The sequence below is a fragment of the Natrix helvetica genome (assembly GCF_964273705.1).
Source record: "Natrix helvetica genome assembly, chromosome: 8".
In the NCBI taxonomy this organism is placed as follows: Eukaryota; Metazoa; Chordata; class Lepidosauria; order Squamata; family Natricidae; genus Natrix; species Natrix helvetica.
Genome location: NC_138559.1, coordinates 2,117,526 through 2,139,670, shown reverse-complemented (window position 1 = coordinate 2,139,670; position 22,145 = coordinate 2,117,526). Strand labels below are relative to the sequence as shown.

Genomic DNA, 22,145 nt, shown 5'->3' with positions numbered 1-22,145 from the left:
TCGTCCACTTAAAACTTCTTTTCTCCCGCAGAGTTAAACTGAGATTCTCATTCTAAAGATTCTCCGTTTCTAGTCTAGACCAAAAGGAAGGGAGGGTGGCAATCAATCACCAGCCCTCAGGGCATGTCGGAGTGACCTTGGAAGAGTTGCCAGGCAAATACTGTCTCTGCTGTTTCTGAAAATTGGCCTCGGTTACATCTAAGTTGCGGCTGGTGTTGCAACAACACTGGGGCTTAATGGAGAAAAGAATCCCTGTTGCTAAAACTCAAGGCCCAGTGTGTGTGTGTGTGTGTGTGTGTGTGTGTGTGTGTGTGTGTGTTCTGATTCTCTTTGGAAGAGAGCGGGAAACGCAGGTGTAATAACTGGACATTTTTTGCAAGGTAACATTGGAAGAAATGTCCATTGGGGTTCAGTTCCGAGTGGGAAGATAGACACTGGAAACATGGAGGCTATTTGGAAAGATGGTTTAATGGTGGACAGGACCACATGAGTTTGAAGTCCTGGTTAGCTGACCACATGGAGCGGAGAGTGAGTGTTATTTATACCTTCTCCCGGGCCTTGAATTTGAGCTTCCTGTTCCTGTGACAAGGGCATGTCACGTGCAAATCCTAGGACCTTCTCTGAGATAGGTTTGGCCAAACTGCACCGGGAAATGTAATGAAGGGGCCTGGCTGTGCCATGTGGTGAGTTCCGCCGATAGACAATCCACCATGTCCTGGAGGGTCAAGTCCCAACCCCATCACCCTGGGTGATATCTACTGGGGGCAAGGAGCCGCCCCATCCCCAACAACATGCCCCTCCCCCTCTCATGTAGGGAAACACAACATCCTGCCCTCTCAGCATTTCCCCAAATACTTCATTCTTCCAAGAGGGGAGGGCGCCAACCCTCCCCAGTTACATTAACAGAATCTTGCAAGTCTGAAAGAATTCCTGCTTCTGTCTCTTGCTTTCAATCTCCCCAAATTAGGAGGGTCCCTTCCGAGTCCCTTTTTGTGATTTCCTTCTCCTCCTCCAGGCTCAGATTGTATCATCCCTACATACCATTCATTACATGTGTGTGTGTATATACATTTTTTTTCTGATAAATAAATGAAGGGAGACTAGATCTATTTCAAGCTATTTATAGATCTATTTCAAGCTATTCAGCTAACCTCTAAGCCACAAGCTCTCCTCCCTTATCAGCTGAGCCAGGGGAATGATTAGATGTTTTGTCAAGGCAAATATGGGAGGGAGCATACTGCTTCCCTTTTGCCTTTCAGCTCCACCCTAGGAGCCTTCCAGGCTGAAAATCATTTTCTACTGAATTTTTTGCTGATAAAGAAATGAAGGGATGGATCTATTTCAAGCTATTTAGCTCTCACCAGCTATCCATACCCTTAGCTGGGATTTGAACCTGGGCAATTTTACATGCTAGGCAGTTGTATTAACCTCTAAGTCACAAGCTGTCCTCTACTACCGGCAGTAGTGCCGGTTGGAACCCACCCTTGCTACAAATACATTCAATGAGCAACTGTTCTAGCTGGGAGAACACGGGTGGACAAACGGAGGTGAGCCAGGACTTAACAAATGCTAACAGTTTATTACTAACAGGTTGCCAAACGTGTCACTTCACATTTCGCGCGTCTCAGCTAACTGGCAACAGCTGAGCCCTGTTTGACAGCCCTTTATATATACCGGCTGTCAAACAGTCAACCAATCAGCGTCGAGCACAGCGCCCCCTAGCAAAACGGACCAGAGGGAAAACTATGATACATAACAGCAACGAACAAAGGGAGATGGTCACACATCCTTCTCTTACTCTCTGCTCAAAACTGAACCATTCACCATTTGCTTACTTAACATGCCGTTTACTCATCATCTGCTTTGCTGCATCCTATACCTCTTCAATTCAATAGCAGCATTTTATGGCACACACCCCATTCACTTTCCTATGGTTTCTCTAAATCAATCTGCCATACTTAGAGCTTTCAAAATTAAGGGAGAAAGCACAAAATCTGCACCGTTTCACCCCCTGCTGGGCACCAAGTGGCACTGCACGTCCCAGGTTTGCTCTCCTAATTCTGCCAAATCTTCTTCCAGGTCGCCTTAAGCAACCAATCCCTCTGTAGTTTTTGCACTCGGTCTTGCTCCCTTTGCCTTTGAATGGGGAACAATAGTAGCACACCTGTGAAAGGACTATGCCAAGCCCCCCCCATAAGTAATCTACACCCCTTTGCACCTTCTCCAATGATCTCATTCACACCTGCCGCCTGATCATTTTTCAACACTCTGCACAGCTTCCTTTCTGCCTTTCCATCATTTTTCTGATGGGGGCAAAGGCTTATAGGATTCCTCTCCTCTCAGCTCCACTCTTATTAAACACGCCACGCACACACCAGGCCCCTGTAAATCTCTCAAAAGCCCCTTCTGACATGGTCTCCTTTGTTTTCAATTCCACTTCCCTCGGCTGGAGGTTCCTTCTTTGGACTCTCTTCAGTCAGTTTCAGAACAGTTTTCAAAACTTCCCATCAAAATTGTTCTGCATTTTCTCTGCCTTTAAATTTTAACGCTTCTTTGCTCTTTGGCCACATTCTTCGCAACGATTTCCCTCACGGTGCCCTTCATGCGATGCTCATCTCTTGCCCTCTTTTTTGCAGTATTTCATCGCTTCGCAGCCCTGCAAACATCATTCTTCTCACTCTGACCTCCACATTCGTCCCTATATCCTTCTCCATTCGTTCTCTTCGGAGATTCATCTTTCATCTAAATGTCTATGGAGATTCTCAGTCACCCAGGCCATGGCTGTCCCAAATGTGTTTTTTTCAACAGGCAACTGGACTTTTTCTTTTGAAGATGTTTCCGCTTCTTGTCTAAGAAGCTCCTTCAACTCTGAATGGATGGTGTGGAATGGCAGGATTTATATTCCTTGCAGACAGCTGGTCATTTGCATCCTTTTAGATGCAACTGTTAACAGGACACAAGTGGCTTCAAAGAACCTCTAAAAGGATGCAAATGATAAGATGCTGAAAGGAGCATAAATCCTTCCCTTCACTATCATCCAGTCAGAGCTGAAGAAGCTTCTTGGATGAGAAGTGACATGTCTTCAAAGAAAAACCCAGAAAGTCCAGCTGCCTCCTGAAAAAAAAGCATCTTTGGGACAATCTTTCATCTAATCCTTCTTTTTTCCACACAGGATTTTACTTCCTACAATCCTACTATTTTTACCCATGTTTTTCCACATCTTTATATACATTTTCTTCTGGATTCACTTTCACATTCATAATTTCAATTCATACCCTGTTTCCCTGAAAATAAGACCTCCCCAGATAATAAGGCCAACCAAGCTTTTGAGCACATGTGCTAAAATAAGCCACCCCCAAAAATAAGCCCTCCCTGAAAATATTGCAACACAGCAGCAGCCATGAGGTGACCACGCTCGCCGCCTCCTGCACCTCAAAAATAAAAAGGCCTCCTCAAAAATAAGGCCAAGTTTGCTTATTGGGGGGGGGGTCAAAAGAAAATAAGACCCTGTCTTATTTTGGGGGAAACACATTAGTTTCAATCCATTACTTCAGACATACAGATATACATTTCAATTCTTTTATTCATTAAGAACATTTGCTTTGATGCATGAATTCACCAATTCCATAAGAACAGACTACTTTGATATTCTATGCAAGCTAGAAGCTTTGGTCTAGGGCAGGGGTGTCAAACTCAATTTCATTGAGTGCCACATCAGGGCTGTGGTTGACCTCAGTGGGCTGGGGGTTGGGGGTAGCTGACCGGGTGCGGGTGGCCAGTTTGACGCCACTTCCCAAACTGCTGGCTTGTTTCCTCTTCGCATGTTGGTTTGCAGGGCAATTCCCCAGAACAGGGGAATGTTCTGGGGAATCGCCCTGCAAACCAACATCCTATTTCCTGTTCACTATTCAGCAATTCATGCAGACCTCAGACAGATGCAAAACACATAACGATCAAATGGAAGGACAGTGGGATGGGTGCCACTAATGCACTCAATTACTATGTAATTGTAGCTGGCTTAGCTGATTGACAGTTCCATCTTCCACCTCCTGGCAAACATTTTATTGGGGAATTTTTAAGGGAATTTTAATATTTGTATTTTAACTAAGAATTGTACAGTATATTTTTTACCTCCTCCATCTACGTCCACGTCCATGTCTATGTCTATGTTTATGTATTTGTATATGGTTTTAACATGACTGTACACCGCCCCGAGTCCTGCCTAGGAAAGGGTGCGGTCTAGAAATAAAAGTTGTTGTTGTTGTTGTTGTTGTTGTTGTTATTATTATTATTATTATTATTATTATTATTATTATTATTATTATTATTATTATTATGTGTAAATGTGCAACCTAGAATGGAGTAAATGGGGGGGGGAGGGAAGGGGATGAATTGGGGTGAGTCGAAGTCATGCGTTTTCCAGATGAGGAAACTCGCATTTTGCACATGTTTGATTCAAGGTGATGGGAGGCATCGTGAAAGTTGCACACACTCCAATCTCCACTGACCTATGAAGGAAAGGATGAGTGGGTGAGCTGCTATCTCTGTTTCCCTGCAAAAACGCTCAGAAATCAACTATGCCAAGGCTTCCTGTGGGCCAAGATTTGCCCACAGGTAGGATGTGGCTTTGCAAATTCAACTCTTTTGTGTCCCACAGCTTTGTTGTTTTAATGGATGGACTTGTAGATTGTCATGACTATTCAGGTTTGGTGAAAATCCGTTGTGTGCCCGCTGAAATGTCACAAGCCGGAGAAGCAGCCGGTCAGGACTTCCAAGTAACTGTGCCTATAAAAAAAAGTTTATGGACTTCTTCCCATGATTGTTACAGTGAAAGGAAAAATCCTACAGCCGTGATGGTGAACATGTGGCATGCGGAGCCATCTCTACGCGCACAGGAGCCATCGTCCGTTGCTCTTCCGGGTTCCGGAGCGCCAGCCAGCTGAGGAATTAAACCTTTCTTCTTTTTTTCTTTGGACTTACAATTAGTTAGCTTGATTTATTTTAGTGGGCTTTTTAAGCTGCAGGGCTTATATTCCTGACCCTTTTCCACCCTCATTGTTTGCCTCTCTTTTCAATTTTCTTTTATGCAGAATTCAATTTTGGCTGGGCAAAAAGTGCAATAAAACGCAAAGCACTGAGTTCATAAGCATGGTTTATTTAGCTGAACCGTCGCGGTTAAATTACCACACGACCTGCAAAAGGCCATAAATGTTCATACTGCCGCATAAAGAATACTCCGGCGAACTCATCCTATACTTCCAGTAGGAATTCAAGGTGACTCGCTCCTATTGCTTTCGGGGGCACTCAATTTAGGATCGTTCCTAAAAGCAACGGACTGAGAAATTCTGTTTTAAGCTCGGCGTGTTCAACAGACTCAATGCTTTGCTGTATCGTAAATCTAACGGAATTGAGGTTGGGTATTCCAAAGCAGTTGAGCTGTGGGCATCGGAGTCATTTCACAGGTGCGGATAGAAATTCAGCTCCGATAAGACTGGCCTTCTTCCAAAAGAATTCTCCAGATTTGATGGGGGCTGCAAAATTTCAGAATATCCTGATCATTTGGGCAGTTAGCGTGGAATTCTGGGAAGAAAGGCCCAACCCATGGAGAGAGTGCCATGTCAGGAAGGCAACTGGAATGGCTACGTCCTTTAGATGTACAGTAGCTGTCTGAGGTACTGCAGTCCGAAGGAATCTGAAAGGAGATGATGTTTATTCGGAGGAAATATTGTTGGAACATACCCAGAGGTTTAGGCCAGGGAGCTCCAAACCTGGCCACTTTTTAAGATTTGTGACCTTCAACTCGCAGAATTTCTCAGCCGGCAGGGTGTCGGAGGAATTCTGGAAGTCCACAAGTCAAATTTGGAGACCTTCAGCGTAGATCATGGCAAACCATCCCTGCCTCGGACTGCCCAATAAATGGCATTGTTGTAAGCATGTACAACTCAAGGATGACCTACTTAAGAAAATACACACATTTGCCGCACTAGATGCAGCCGAGACAAAGAGTCGATTCACACACTTCATCACGTTATCGGCTGCTTTTGTCTTAATGCATCATGTCAATCCAGCCAACTGTGGCTTAATCAATACACAGCCATGCTTTAGCACTGCGGTACTGCTAAAAATATTTCTACATTGACATAAAATATTTATATTTATACATAGTACCAGCTGTCTTAACTTTTGCTCAAGGAAAAAACAATTTGCTTTTCAAATCTCTTGCGAAGGAGGAACTTTTACATTTTTTTAATAGATCAGGAGTACAAGTATAGACAACGTCTCTTTTGCAACAGCCCCGTGTTGTCAATACTGGGGGGATCTAAAATGTTAAGGCTTGTTGGCATTTTTTTTTCTCAGCAGTTTTGAGAACAAGAAGGCATCTGGTTGGCTCCAGTGTTGAGTTTTGTCTACTTGCAAAATGATCACCGCAATCCAGGTACAAAGTTGCATCTATGTCAACTTTTATTTATACCGAACAGCTTTTAAAAATACAGAATAAAATAGCTTTTATCTACTATTATTCACAACATCTGGTCCAAATATTACATATTTTTTAAATATTTTAACGTTTAATAAAGCAATCATTAGGGAAAAAACAGAACAAAACCCATAAAAATCTCAATAATAAGGACTACACATCTCAAAGGAAAAAACCCAACCTGGTATTTAACCTGAGATTGTATAGCTAAGGTCATTCACAGAAAACTCATGGAGAGAGAGAGAGAGAGAGAGAGAGATTCCCACAGTCTAAAAAAGAGTTAAGAGTTTGTTACAGCAAAAGTTGTTATGAACAGGGGGGTGGGGGAATGCACTCTAGTTTAAATCAGCAGCAAGGTGGTGGACTACATGAACAGATGCCGGACGATACACAAGGTCATTCGGTTTTTCGGCTACCCAATAGGTAGGGGTGACTAAATCACAGCCACAATGAAATCATAACCAACCAGGATTGCTTTGGGTCTTGCTGGAGATGAATTCTCAATGCTTCAAAGCAGGCCAGCATGGCAATCGCCGAGACTGATGGGCAGAAAGGAAAATACTGGCCAGAGCGTGGTGGCCTCCTCACGGAGCAAAGGACCAAGGGACTGAACTGCAAAAGGCAAACCCACCAGGTTCTCTGGAGCAGGGGTCTCCAACCTTGGCAACCTTAAGCCTGGAGGACTTCAATTCCCAGAATTCCACTGCCAGCAAAGCTGGCTGGGAGTTGAAGTCCTCCAGGTTTAAAGTTGAGCTGACTGGGGCATTCTGGGAGTTGAGGTCCGCCAAGCTTAAAGTGGCCAAGGTTGGAGACCCCTGCTCTAGATAGGCAAGAGGCCCCATCAAAATAAAAACCAACCCTCCGTTTTCTACAGAGAATGACTTCTAAGACCACCTTCTGATGGTTTTGAACAATGGTTATGTTGTTCAAGAAGGCCACTGGGGGGGGGGACCCACACCAACAAAACAAGAAGCTCCTTTTGCGCTGGCTTATCTCTCGCTCGCACACCCCAAGATGAACCGTGTCGCTTCGGAATGCAGGCGCACATCGAATGGCAAGTGATGGTTATTCGCTTTACAGCTAAAAGTTGGGGGGGGGTCCCCCATAACTTTGGGGTGTACTTCACTGGGCCTTGGAGTTTAGTTTCCCAGGTCTTTGGAAGGATTTTCCTTCCAAAATGGATTGATGCCTAAGAAGCAATTTTATTGAATTACAGTATAATGAAAGTGAATATCGATGGGAACACTTTTGATTTAATTCTTTTCTCCCCTGTGATTTTTGGAAGGGCTCGGGACAAACATGACACAGTAGGGTTACTCCAGAAGTTTCTAAATTTGCCTGAGCTTCCTGCAGATCAGCATTAGGGTGTGGAAAGCTCTTGAGGACCAAGAATGCTTCCTGGGAAAAAGTCTTGGGAGAAGTAGGAGTTACCTCTGAAGAAACTCACTCTCTGGGAGATCCTCCTGGCTGTTTAAAAATATCTTCAGGATGAACCAAATTCACACCCAGATACAAACAGCCTAGCCACCATTTCCAGGACTGCTGCTTCAAGACAGCACATTAATACAAAATGTTGGTTTTTAGCAGGTAAGATGGGTCAGTTTCTACCAATGATCTAAGGCAGCATTTCTTGGAGTCTCTAAGACTTCAACTCCCAGATTTCCCCAGCTGGTAAGCAGGACACCAAAGTCCACAAATCCTGAAATTGCTGGGGTTGAGAAACGCTAATGCAGGGGTGTCCAAACTTGCCAACTTGAAGACTTGTGGACGTCAACTCCCAGAATTCCCCAGCCAACAGAGCTGGCTGGGGAATTCTGAGAGTTGACGTCCACAAGTCTTCAAGTTGCCAAGTTTGGACACCCCTGCGCTAATGTAAAGCAGGGGCCTCCAACCGTGGCAACTTGAAGACTTGTGGACTTCAACTCCCAGAGTTCCTCAGCCAAGTCCACAAGGCTTCAAGTTGCCACGGTTGGAGGCCCCTAAATGACCAATTTCTGCTCTGCTCCCATTTCTTCCCCCTAGGAATGTAACCCCCAGGGTGAGGATTGGACTGAAAGCAAACAGGGGAGCCCAGAAACAATGAAAAATGAGGAGAACCTGGGGTTGCCCAACATTTCAGCTGCAACATGGGAAACAGCCTGACATTTACCCCAGCATCAGAGAGGTGACAGAGAAGCTTAAAGAGGGGTCTGAGCCCCCAGCACGATGTCGATCGTGTTTTGGTCTAACTGCTTCATCTTTGCACCTGCTCAACATTTTTTAAAAAATTATTAATCAACAGTGTTGGCACAAGACATCTGGATACTTGAGGTGGATCCATTGGGCTGTGTTTCTCACACAAGCCCCCCTGACTCAATGGGAGCTGAGCTCGCTCGCTTGGAGTTCAAAACCCTGTGCGCCTGGACCAGCTCTGTGCTCCAAAGTATGTGTTGCAAGTCTTCTCCAGGAGGGAATGACCAAGAAACCTCTTCTTTGAAGGACACGGTATATAAACAAGGGGTAAATAAAGTATACACAATTGCTAGCAATTTGTCAACGAAATAAATTCATCACATGACACTGTCATGACAATCATATATATATATATATCACTCCCACCCAGGAAGCCAGGTAGTTATTATCCTAGGTGGAAATGTCACTTGTTGGATATTGGTTTTTTTTCCTTTTCTTTTAAGTTTACGGAAAGAAAAATACTGCAATGTTCATGTACAAAGTTGTCACATTGAAAGTCAGTATTAAACGGTGTAAAACCAACTGTAAATTTAAAAACCTTTTTTTCCCCTGATACAGATTATTCTGATTAATACGTTTTTGTTATCCATGGATAAAATGAACAATTAAATATAAATTTAAGAGGCATCATTTTTATAAAACACATTCAAACATCTTTTTTCTTCTTCAAAATACTTAATTTAACAACAAAAAAAGTCATGATAGTTTACTTTAAAAACAAAGTTTTCCAAATTATTTTGTTCTGAATATTTTGTCTTTACATCTTCAATGTGACATAGTGTTCCTTAATATTTCTTTTAATTCAAATGAAATAAATTTCCCCTTCCCTTAGATATTTCTCTGTACACAACATTCTCTCACTCCAATGGCTGAAAGCCAGATAGCTACGCACAGACACAATCCAACGTGTCTTGCTTTTACCTTTTTTTTCAGCTAAAATACATGCCCCCCCCCACGTCCCCATCCCCTGCCCCCCACATCCCACCCCTCATTCCAAGGAATACCCATTGATTTCGGTCTCTCTGCTAAGGAAACAGATTTAGGCGTTACTGTTCTTGACGCTCACATTTTGCTCAGCACTTAAAAGCCCACCGAGAAGCAGCTCAAATCCACGGTGGTTTTTATCAACCAACAAATGAGAAGATGCAGGGAAAACAGTCCCTTCCCTGGCTAAGATTCCTGCAGCCACCTACTCTGCAATTCAGCTACCAACTCTTCCCCAAAAGAGCTCCATTTAAAGTAATCAATCAATCAAACCAAGCCTCTGAGGATCTTTTTGTTCCTACAGCTGCAGAAACGCTGAACTTCCTGGGAATCTGGAATCTCAGCGGCTTCAATATGATCAACACGGAGCCCTTCCAGATCTTATATGGGAAGCGCCAAGGCAGATGGACAGGGCCGCTTCCTGGCTACCTTCGTGGGGTAAATAGAAGGCCTTCTTCCAGTAAAAGCAGCCAGAGAGCCCAGTGTCATGGCGGCATCGCCTAGCAAATCAGACTACATCACTATCCATGCTGCACGTCCCAAGCATTTCCCTCGGCTCGCGGTCCTGCCGACGCAGCTACTACAACTGCATTAGTTAAGATTAAGAGACCCTTTCTAGGCATCAGCCCTGCGGTCTCAGGGAAAGCAAGACCTTGTGTTTTTCTTAAGAGGAGGAATCAATCGGACGGGGGTTTCTCCTTCCTTCCTTCCTTGCTTCTGTGTGATGTACAAATAGGCACTCAAGGTCATCATCACATCGGATTGGAGTCCGATAAACGAAGGTTTGCACTGTGCCAGTGTTGTTATACTGCAGTGCTCAAAATACACGTCTCACCAGCGGTAGCTGCATGTTTTATTTACTACGCGCTTTTACTCCTGGGTAAGCTGGCGGAAGCAAATCTGCAAAGGTGGGAGATGGCACTGTTTCGCAGCCAGGGTCATTTGGGGTTTGCTTTAGCATAGCATCAAAGCAGAAGACCAAAGAGAGAGAGAGAGAGAGAGAGAGAGAGACTAGGCCGCAAATCAGAATATATTACATTCTTCCAATACTCTGGCTGTACAACTTATTTTTGCTTCTGTAATGGGACCTAAACCAGGGGTGTCCAAACTTGGGAACTTTAAGACTTGTGGACTTCAACTCCCAGAATTCCCCAGCCAGGAAGTTGAAGTCCACAAGTCTTAAAGTTCCCAAGTTTGGACACCCCTGACCTCAACTGAACGCGCTTTGGCATTTTACAGGATTAGACCACCACCAAAGACAGGGCAACTGGGTTTCTTTCTGCCTTTCTTTCTTTGGTTCACCTACGTAGAAGGAGGGAAACTAAACACGCAGCTTGGTCCTTCTAAAAAAAATCCGAACGTTGTGGCTACACTCAGTTGCGTCAATTCCTACGTAAATATGCCCACGATGGCAACCTCGTAGTGCGATCCTAAATGAAGCTTTTCTCAGAAAGAGGTCCAGATGACAGCAAGGGGGTTTCCTGCAGAGGAAGGCCTGGGTGTCCTGCATACCTCCGAGCCAAGGGAGGGCTTGTTTTCAAAGAACTGAGCATGAATTCTGATTTTTTAAATAATAATAATAATCATCAAGAGAGCTTTATTTGCAGGCTTGATTCTAAAGAGGCAAAGTACGGAAAGCGCTGGAAGAAAGAATCTAAGAGAAGAAATGGGAATGCCAGAAATGGCAGGAAACAGCCACCCACCACTGACCTCTTTTCTGTTCCGCCCCCTTCAAGCCCCCCGGGGTCCTTCGGGTGGCCGCTTGGGCCTCCCCTCAACTAGCCAACCAATCACCACTTGCAGAATCTGCTATCCACCCCCAGGGCCTTTGTGAGCGGACTGGCCTTAAAAATCCCATAATGCCCCTCTGACAAATCTTCCCGCAACTTTGCCTCTTCTTTTCTTCTTAAAAAAAAGTGGGAACAATTTGGGGGCTACCTTTGGGGAGGGTGAGGGTGGGGAAGAGCAAGGAAAGCTAACTCACCTGATTCGACAAACTAAGCTGTTATAGTGAGAACATTCAATACGAATCGATCCTTACAATGGTTTCAACAGCTGCGCAAGATCAGTGGGGGGAGGGGAGGGGGGGAGAGGAAAACCACAACACGAAGAGACCGAATGGGGCCCACGGAGGCACCCCGATACCCGTTAAAACTGTTTGGCAGACAGCAAGGCCATGCATAGTGTCTCTCCTCCCCTCGCCAGGGACCCTGGGTTCCACTTGGGAGGAAAAGCCTCTTGCTTTGGGGGGTGGGCAAAAAATGTCTGAAAGCGGAGAGGCCTGGAGACCAAGGAACCGTTTCATGACTCAAACGCTTAATAAATAGCATTATTATGGTAGGAAACCCAACTTGTACCGTAGGCAATGAGACTCTCCGGCAGTTCAGCAAGGCTAAAGAAGGATCCCGGAGCAGCCAAGAGTTGGGGATGCTGCCCCTCCCCCACACCCCCGGGGGGAAAGGCGCTTGTGTTACTACAATAGGGCTGCCTCTCTGCACCCCAAAACCTTTTAAAGGGAATCAAACTTGAAGTGCTTTGCAGCCTTCCCGCTGTCAGGGTAAAGGAAAGCAACTGGATGGCAGCCCCCTTCGATTTGACTTTCCTCCCCCTCTGCCCCTTCTCCACCACAGGGGGGCCTGGAGTAGGTGGGGTCCTGCTTTCTCTTCCCGCATTTGGGGCCAGGGGCTTATGATCCACTGCAGCCAGAGCTGGGGAACTCTGAAAGGGCTTCCCTTGGTTTAAGAACAGAGAAAAACAACCCCAACTTCCAAAGTGTTGAACAGGCGGTCCGAGAACAGACAGCCAGATTTCCGTCAGTCGGAATCTTAACGCTTGTGCTGCCATACAGCTGGGAAGGGGAAAGTCCGAAAAAGGGGTGAGGTTTCCCTCCCCCACTGCCAATCACCCCTTTCTCTGGGGGCTTTCAATGTTCCAGGAGCATTGCCTGCAACCTTCTAGCTCAGAGGTCTTCAAAATTGACAACTTTAAGACTTCAACTCCCAGAATCCTCCAGCCAGCATAACTTACTCTCTTGCAATCCCTTCCTCTGCCATCTCTCCACTTAGATCAGAGGTCTTCAAACTTTGCCACTTGAAGACTTGTGGACATCAACTCCACAGCTGGGAGTTGAAGTCCACAAGTCTTCAAGTGGCCAAGTTTGGGGACCCCTGTTCTAGCTGGTCATGGGAGCAAATTCCGGTTGACTGCCCCCCCTCCCAACCCTAACCCCCACCCCTGGAAATACCCCTCCACCGCAGGTCCTGATCTACCATAATAGGTTCTGCTGCAACAGTTTTTATATAAATAATACCAATGCCTTGTGCAGGGTTAAGGTGATGCAGGCTTAAAAAGTAAATGGAATGTAGAACCTGCAAATAGGATAAATTCAGCCTGCCTGAGTGCTGCTACCTACAGGCTATTTAACCATTTCCTCGGGGTTGTTTCTAAAGGAAAAGCACTTATACCAAATACGAAAGCACATAATCTCCCCAAAGGATTCTTTTTCTGCTCCTTCCGAACGCCCACACAAAATACCATGGAACTGTAGAGAGAGACGTTACAGATTGCTATCACCGTCTACAATTAAGGGAAAGCTATTTTTTCTTTCTTTTAATCACCTGCCTCGGCTCTAAGTTTCCAGGATTTAAAAATGCAAATATACAAAATAATAAAAATAAAAATACAATACAATACGACACAGTAAAATAGCGAGAAGAAACTGGGCACAAGGGTCTGTTACGATGGCCGCGAGACCGAGGTCCAGCCGGGGCTATACGGTGGCCTCCGAATCGTCCTCCGACGCCCCGCAGTTGCTGCCGCCTTTCCGGAGGCCTTTCCAGCTGTAGCCCAGGAAGGTGGGGCTGATGGGCAGGAAGCTGAAGCATCGGTACTTCCGGATGAACTCCATGCCGAAGGGCAAGTCGTAGCTTTCCAGGCCTTCCAGCGATTTCCCACCCTTGCCTGAGCCCTTCTTCCACTTCCGGATCCCTCTTTCCTCCGGGCTTCCTTGATTCGCAAAAAAAGGGAGGCAGAAGAACGAGAGGTGAACAGAAGGACGCAAGCTCATTGGGGGAGGGGGACTTCCCCCGGGTGGGCCTGAAGTTGGGATGGGGCGGGGGGGGGGGAGAGCTGATAGTCCTGCTTCCCACAATCATGGGCCAGCAGCAGAGGTGGCATTCAGCCAATTCTGATCGGTTCTGGAGAACCGGTAGCAGAAATTTTGATGTAAATTTGGAGAACCAGCAAATACCACCTCTGGCTGCCCCCCCCCCCCTTTATTCTCTGCCTCCAGAATCCCAGCTGATTGGCTGGGTCTTCTTCTGTTGCCATGCACAGGGGAACAGAGCTGGAAAGCAGGCTAGTGGGGTGGGGAGGGAATGGAGATTTTACAGTATCCTTCCCCCTGGAGTGGGGAGGGAATGGGGATTTTACAGTATCCTTCCCCCTGGAGTGGGGAGGGAATGGGGATTTTGCAGTATCCTTCCCCCTGGAGTGGGGAGGGAATGGGGATTTTGCAGTATCCTTCCCCTGGAGTGGGGAGGGAATGGGGATTTTGCAGTACCCTTTCCCTGGAGTGGGGAGGGAATGGGGATTTTGCAGTACCCTTTCCCTGGAGTGGGGAGGGAATGGGGATTTTGCAGTACCCTTCCCCTGGAGTGGGGAGGGAATGGGGATTTTGCAGTACCCTTCCCCTGGAGTGGGGAGGGAATGGGGATTTTGCAGTACCCTTCCCCTGGAGTGGGGAGGGAATGGGGATTTTGCAGTACCCTTCCCCTGGAGTGGGGAGGGAATGGGGATTTTGCAGTATCCTTCCCCTGGAGTGGGGAGGGAATGGGCTCATGAGTGCTGGGTACGGGGGTGTTCTCCTTGAGCACGAGGGCGTCCTCAGGATGACGGGGGAAGCAGGGCAGGAAAAAAAGAGCAAAGTGGACGTCCTACCTGGAATGGTGTTATCTAGAATAAAGGCCACACAGCCACCGACAAACATGGCGGTCGTCAGCAAGACGTTTAGGACTTGATCGATGCTGTCGATTCCTGAAAAGGGGCAAAAAGTGGGAAATGAACAGATGCAATGGACAGAGAAAGGCAAGCGGGGAAAAAGGTGCCAAGACAGAGACTGAGCAGCTTCATGGAAACACAGGTACATCCAATCCCCTTCTGCCCAGCCAAAGTGGCAGAGTTCCTACTGAAGTTCTCCCTGTTGAAATGTTCAGGGCTGGAATCCCCAGCTCGCCTAGTAGCAGCCACTGTCCCACCAGTCCACTGTGAAACACCTGCCACTTGATTTCTCGCCTGCAAGGGGTTAACAGTGATATCTCCATTCATTTATTTTGGGGAAGGTTGAGATCTCAGGGGAAAAAGAGATAAAGACAGGAAGAGCCGAGGTGGTGTAATGGTTAGAGTGCCGTATTGCAGGCTTCTTCAGCTGACTACTAGCTGCAATTTGGCAGTTCAAATCCCACAAGGCTCCAGGTTGACTCAGCCTCCCATCCTTCCGAGGTGGGTCAAAAGCGGACCCAGATTGTTGGGGGAAAGAGGCTGACTCTGCAAACTGCTGAGAGTGGGCTGTAAAGGACTGTGAAGCAGTATAGAAGTCTAAGCTCTACTGCTATTCCTTCCTTCCTTCCTTCCCGTTAGAATACAGTACTGCAGGCTAACTCTGCCCACTGCCAAGAGTTCGATTCTCACTGGCTCAAGAGGTTGACTCAGCCTTCCATCCTTCCGAAGTGGGTCAAATGAGGACCCAGATTGTTGGGGACAAGAGGCTGACTCTGTAAACTGCTTAGAGAGGGCTAGAAAGGACTACGAAGGGGTTTATATGTAAGTCTAAGTGCTATTGCTATCTCACTTTAAGATCTTTGGGGAAGGTTGGAAGAGTTCTCTTCATCTGCTCAGACCAAGAGAGGTGGAAGCCTGGCTGCCCCAGTGGCCCTTGGACAATGGTGGACTTCAGCCCATCTTTGACACTCAAAGTCCACTAACCAGCCAACCAAAATAATCGCTCAGCATGACCTAGAAGTGGGGGAGAAATTCCCTTTGGCTGAGAGTATCCTGGAGGATTGGAAGAAGCCTCCTGCACCCTACAATTACTTGGCAATTCAAACCCTATTCTAGGAAACCTATGACACTGGTATGCAGCCCTCCCTAGAATTCTTCTGCAGGGCTTATAAAATTATGTTTTGCTGTTTTATCAAGAGGATGGAGCTATTTCCCCAGTCAGCTGAAAATGCTCCCTCTCTCTCTGCCCTGTACTTGGCCTGTCCTTCTCTTATTCTCATTGCTTCTACTCCTGTCTTGGTTTTGACTCTTTCTTGGTGTGTGACTGTTCCTCTCCCTCTTTCACCACCTGTGTTTTTGGAGTTTTTGAGAAGGGGGGTGGGGGAGAGGGAGAGAGACAGACAGAGAGAGACGGAGGGAAGGAGGGGAAGAGAGAGAGAGAGATGGAAAGTGGCCTTTAGGCTCAGGCCTCCTATGTGCAGCTCCTTGAATGAACACGGGCAACCAGATTAGTCAGGTAATTATTAATTTGATCGGCTGTGACTTTTAAGCAGATGGCTAATTAACTTCCTAATTAATTAGAAAGATGCCTCTGTGAGGAACTTGAAAAAAAAGAAGGCAATTTCTTATAGTCAAAATCAGTGGGCTGCATCAGATGTTTCAAGCATCTGGAGGATGACAACTTGAGAAAGGAAGGACTAAACCAGCTTTCCCTGCAGGATGAAAAACAGGATGAAAAACAGAAAACATTTCAATTTGGAAGACAGCCCAGATTTAAAACCTTTTTAAAAAAATTAAATGCGGTGCACTGGGAAGGAATTAGGGCTGATAAACTGAAGCTAAGCCAACTTCCAGATCTTTGGAGCCCCAAAATCCTTAACTACAGAGAACTCTCAGTTTGGGAAGCTGCTTTAAGGAGACGGAGCCAATCTTAATCTGCATTTAAAAAGTTAATTGACTAATCAGCCAGGTTCCCTGGTGAACAGCTGCAGTCCAGAGGAGTGTGATTCAACCTGGAAGAGGCATGGACTTCAATTCCCAGAATTCTACAGCCAGTATCTTCAAGCCATCAAGATTGAGAAACGCCACTCTAGGGTGATAAAGGGCAAGCTGGAATACTGGGAAGATCTTTTCCCACATGCCTTGTGTGAGTACAGGATTCAGAACATTACTACAGGGACATCACACGTCCAATTTTACAATCTTATTCGTCATGGTCATTAAGCAAATCACAAAGTTGTTAGGCGAATCCAACTTTCCCCATCAACTTTGCTTCTCAGAATCCAGCTGGAAGGGTTGGAAGTGGTGAACACGTGACCTGGCACGCTGCAACCACCGTCATAATAGCAGAGACACAAGATTGTGGGAAGCATGTGATGGTCGTAAGTGGGAGGACTGGCGCATAACTCACTGTCTTCAGTGTCTTCCAACTTTGAACGATTGCTAAATGGCCAGTTGTAAGTCCATTTCTTTTTTAATTGAAAGATATTTGAGCATACATGCATAGCTAAGAATATATATGGATATATAGGTATGTGTACCTGTAAAAAGTGGGTTTTGCCGAAGGTAGCTTGGGAGCACCAGCCCAAAGAAGATAGAAAATCCAAGAACAAAAAGGTTCCGAGAAGAATTCAGATCAATGAATTGCAGGTTTGAAAGTCCAACTGCAGTGATCATTCCTAAATAAGAAAGGGACAGGATTTTCAAGGTATTCATATTCGTACGACAATCTGCAAGTTATTTTAAAGCATGCCTTTGAAAAATTGTCTGCCTACCTGGAAAATGGGGATCATAACACAACCTACTTTATATGTCAGCAAAATGGGCTAAAAACCCAAAATCATGATACAGCATTACATTAAAAAAAAAATAGAAGTAATTGGATTATGTTAATCATTACACACTAGAATATAAAAACACTCTGGGGCTTATTTCATAGGATTCAGAACTTTGTTTAAAGAACTGAATTTGAGGATATATGCTACCTATAGAAAACAGATGGAAAATAAAATGATAAACTTGGTTTATTTCTGAAGGGGCAAATAATGAAATTGTTTATGTGTTAAGAAAAACTTAATCTAAGATGGAAAATATGGGAAGAAAAAACAAAAGAAATTTAAATTTGTAACAAAAAATAAAAAACTTTTGGGGGAAAAAAGAACTTTGTTTAAAGAAAATGCAGCTTCAGCATTCCACAATTCACACGTACTCTTACAGGCACTGAACTCCCTGCTAGCCTGGGTTGATTTTAAACCACAATTTCTCAATCTTGGCAACTTTACAACGTGTGGACCTCAACTGCTTTCTTGGTGGGGAATTATGAGTTGAAGTCTGCACATCTAACAATTGCCAAGATCCCCTACTAAGAGAAGTTAATGAGAAAAGGAGTTTAAGATGGTTCGAAATTCCTTCAAAAAGGAGATATTAAAAGCACAATTCACACAAACACAACAGAGTGATAATCACTTACCAAAGAGAGTACAAAACAGAGCTCCCAGCACTGGATCTGGAAGAGATGCAAACAGGGCACTGAATTTCCCAACCGTTCCAAGTAGCAGCATGAAAGCAGCTCCATACTGGATAACTCGTCGGCTTCCAACCTATAAAACATTCATGGGGGAAGAATAAAAAAACAATATTCCAACAGCAACTGGCATCAGATTTGCACTCCATTACAGAGCTTGAAAATCTTTCACAGAAAATGCTTAAAAATAAAAGCAAAATAAGGCCCACTGTGGTGGCCATGGGGAGATGCTGGAGATGGGGAGCCTTGAAAGCAAATAAGACACTCTCTGGCCATATAATGATGTTACAATACAATACAATAGCAGAGTTGGAAGGGTCCTTGGAGGTCTTCTAGTCCAACCCCCTGCCTAGGCAGGAAACCCTATACCGTTTCAGACAAATGGCTATCCAACATCTTCTTAAAGACTTCCAGTGTTGGGGCATTCACAACTTCTGGAGGCAATTTCTGTTCCACTGATTAATTGTTCTCACTGTCAGGAAATTTCTCCTCAGTTCTAAGTTGCTTCTCTCCTTGATTAGTTTCCACCCATTGCTTCTTGTTCTACCCTCAGGTGCTTTGGAGAATAGTTTGACTCCCTCTTCTTTGGGGCAGCCCCTGAGATATTGGAAGATGCTATCATGTCTCCCCTAGTCCTTCTTTTCATCAAACTAGACATTCCCAGTTCCTGCAACCGTTCCTCATATGTTTTAGCCTCCAGTCCCCTAATCATCTTTGTTGCTCTTCTCTGCACTCTTTCTAGAGTCTCTGCATCTTTTCTACATCGTGGTGCCCAAAACTGAATGCAGTATTCCAAGTGTGGCCTCACCAAGGCATTATAAAGTGGTATTAACACTTCATGTGATCTTGATTCTATCCCTCGGTTTATGCAGCCTAGAACTGTGTTATTATAATACTGTATGTAAAACCTTGCAGGGACTGGTTACTACTGAAACTTAAAGTCATGCTATTCTTTTTTAAATCTGGAACCTATGGATTTGCTACTTAATGTTACTAACAGATGCTCAAATAAAAATTGTGCAATATTAGTGGAACACTTAAACCCTCAGGGAAAACATTTTGTTAAGGACACTGAGCACTCCAATTAATTTATACAAAAATAAAACTTGTTTTAAACTTTTAGGGTCCTTATTTCAGAACAGGAAGTACCAAAAATACATTTTCCACTATATATCTACGTTTGTGTGAAATGTTTTATTTTGCTTTAGAATACGAGAAAAAATATATAAACTACAGTTACAAATTAAACACCTTATGCAGTTGCAAAATAGATTTGTGCAGCAAAGATAATATTGCCATACGTTTGATCAAATCTTAGCATTATTTGCTGTTATGAATGTTTTAATGTGGCAAAGCAGATGCTACAAACAAATCTTTTTTTAGGGCTACAATCTGCTTCACGCAAGAACCACAAAATATACCAGCTTTATCATGTCTTCGCCTTGCCAAGAAGGCAACTAAAAAATAGGTTTGTGTGTCAGAGAATTGATGCAACAATGACTTAATCAACGCCACTCCCTTCTGAGTTTGATTGATAGGACACCAATTAAAAAGCAGTCCAATTCTTTTCTCTTGTGAGTTATCTTTTAGTAGCTGGATTAGGCTAAGGAAGAATGACAAGAATGGATTGCAATTTTGTTACACAAATACAGTGGTTCAGCCACAAGGCGATTTGCTTATTTGGGGTTATCAACAATTCATATTTTTGACCTAGCTATGATGCTACATGCCTGCCCATCGAGGTAGTAACACAATATCAAATACAAAAGGTTTTTAGAATATCCTCTGGCTTAATATAAATATAATTAGGCCATGGGAACAGAAACCAGTCCTAGTCAACGTTTGAGCCTGGACTTCCAAAAGCAAAACCCCCACCTTGGGGGGCGGAAGGTGTAGGTATAGGACAACTTACACAACCTACATCCTATAGGACAACCCAATTAAAGCACAACCCCCTGTTCTACCTGTCCTCAATCTATGTCTCTTTTTTTTTAAAGTAAAAGTAGACCTCCCTGCATGAAAGGGCTGCAGGGTAAAATGAAGTCATCCACATGCGTGGGGCATCTGCTGTGCTCTGAATTAAAACAGGCCCATAAAGCCTATATAGCAGCGATGGCTAACCCTTTTGGTGCCAAGTGCCCAAAGCACAAAAATACTATGCGAGCGCCCCTGCGCATGTGCCACCCTCCGCCCATTTTTGGCTTCCAGGCTGGTACAGGAGGCTTTCCAGGCCCAAAATGGGGCACATGTGGGGTATGCGTGGTGCCCGTGCCCCATTTTGGCTTCCAGGTTGTTGCAGGAGGCCTTCCGGGCCCCAAATGGAATGTGAGCATCCCCCATGCATGCGCCCTGCCTCCCCCTGAATGCATGTGTCCCCTGCATGTGCCCCGCCCATGTAGGGCTGGCTGGCAGGAGGTACACGCACATGCCCGGTGGAGCTGGACTGGGGCGACGGTTGGCGTGCCGACAGAGAGGGCTCCCTGTGCCACCTGTGGCAGGCGTGCCATAGGTTCACCACCGCGGCTATACAGAATCAAGGCAGAGCAGGGTTTCAAGACACAAACCTGCCACACAAGATCTGGTTTGGCTCCCTGGCCCTTTGGAGGATCACGGGCTTTCGGTTTGCTTTGTCTGAACAAGGGTTCTGAAACATTTGCGTAATCAAATTCCATTTAACAAGGTGCTAATTAACTCACCATTCTGTTTCATATTCCCTGGGGGGGGGGGTGTCAAGCAGTTTATCAGCCTTCCCCCATTCCAATGTATGCTCAGAATTGAAAAAGCCTTTGGGGGTTTTTCCACCCAATTTTCTGTAGCTTAACCTTCCAAAGGAATCTAATCAACAAGGAAGGATCTTCAAATATGCATTCCAAAGATGCGCTGAAGACAAAAATCGCCCTCACTCAACTGTGCGCCCGACCTCGGGCGAGAAACACACATTGTACAAGGGTGTTGCATGACTTCAGCCAGCTGCGTTCCTTTCAGGGAACCATGATTAAGCAACTTGGGGCTCAGCATGAGATGTGAACAGTTTATGCTCTCAAGGATACGGATATAAGCCGATTCAATTTGCTTGCTTAGTTCGTGTCAAATACCTTTGTGATTCCCAAAACTCCAATGTTAGGACTAGAAGAAGTGGACCCATTTCCGGTGCCAAATACTCCGTCTAAGACACAGGAAAGGCCTTCTATGAAAATGCCCCTGCGCCAAAAAAGGAAAATATGAAGATAAAGAAGCAAACACAGAAGATAAAATAATAGGGCTGGAAGGGACCTTGGACAGGTCTCACTTCAGAACAAATTAAACCCAAGTGAAAAGAATGTACAATATTTCTGTAAAGAATTGGGATGCAGTGATTAAAGTAAAATGAACAGTAATACACTTGTAACAAGCATTGAGCGTGATTTTTTAATTGAAACCAGCGTGTTGCTGATTTTTTGCATTTTAAAGGTTTGTGTTTTTGTAAAGAGAGTTCTTAGAGACAGGCAAAATATTATTTCCCTGGATCCCATAGTTTAGTTGGAGATGTTGGGCAAAAGGCCAGGTGCCCAGCGGTGAGGGTACAGAGTAGTAGCTTACACAGGAAAGGTGGAAAACATCAAGGGTCATTGTGTCATAGCTGGTAGACTTGGGGAAAAAAAACAACCCCAGAACATTTGGAGTTCAAGGACATATGATAAAATAAAGAATTTTAGACCCATATTCAACTGGAACCATCTAGCTCTCATCTAGATCATTTATGAAGATGGTGATGAGTCCTGGGCCCAAGAATGAACCTTGAGGCATCCCACTGCATGCTTCTCTCCATGCACAGGTAATGCCATTCAGGACTATATGATGGGTGTGGTTGATCAGCAATTGTGAATCCATCTGGTGGATGGATTCTTTAAGGTCCCTTCCAGCTGTGGCCTATGCTCTAGTTTCTTCATA

General features: G+C 45.0%; 2 protein-coding genes and 1 long non-coding RNA gene across 3 annotated transcripts in view; 2 read left to right on the top strand and 1 right to left on the bottom strand.

The window, feature by feature from the left end:
• LOC309396157 (surfactant protein C-like) overlaps positions 1 to 22,145 on the top strand; it is a 353,221-nt gene that overhangs the window by 71,020 nt on the left and 260,056 nt on the right. The gene's annotated exons all lie outside the window — the stretch shown is intronic.
• Positions 8,070 to 11,281, top strand: LOC309396108. The gene is made up of 2 exons (XR_014176046.1): positions 8,070 to 8,213; positions 8,357 to 11,281. It is a non-coding gene; the product is annotated as an uncharacterized lncRNA (long non-coding RNA).
• SLC23A2 (solute carrier family 23 member 2) overlaps positions 12,944 to 22,145 on the bottom strand; it is a 79,296-nt gene continuing 70,094 nt past the window's right edge. Inside the window, exons 12-16 of the mRNA XM_081960985.1 lie at positions 21,311 to 21,416; positions 18,162 to 18,291; positions 17,233 to 17,370; positions 14,633 to 14,728; positions 12,944 to 13,699 (exon numbers count right to left, since the gene is read on the bottom strand). Coding sequence (XP_081817111.1) covers positions 13,464 to 13,699; positions 14,633 to 14,728; positions 17,233 to 17,370; positions 18,162 to 18,291; positions 21,311 to 21,416 — 706 coding nt within the window. The 3' untranslated portion in view covers positions 12,944 to 13,463. The remainder of the gene's footprint in view (positions 13,700 to 14,632; positions 14,729 to 17,232; positions 17,371 to 18,161; positions 18,292 to 21,310; positions 21,417 to 22,145) is intronic.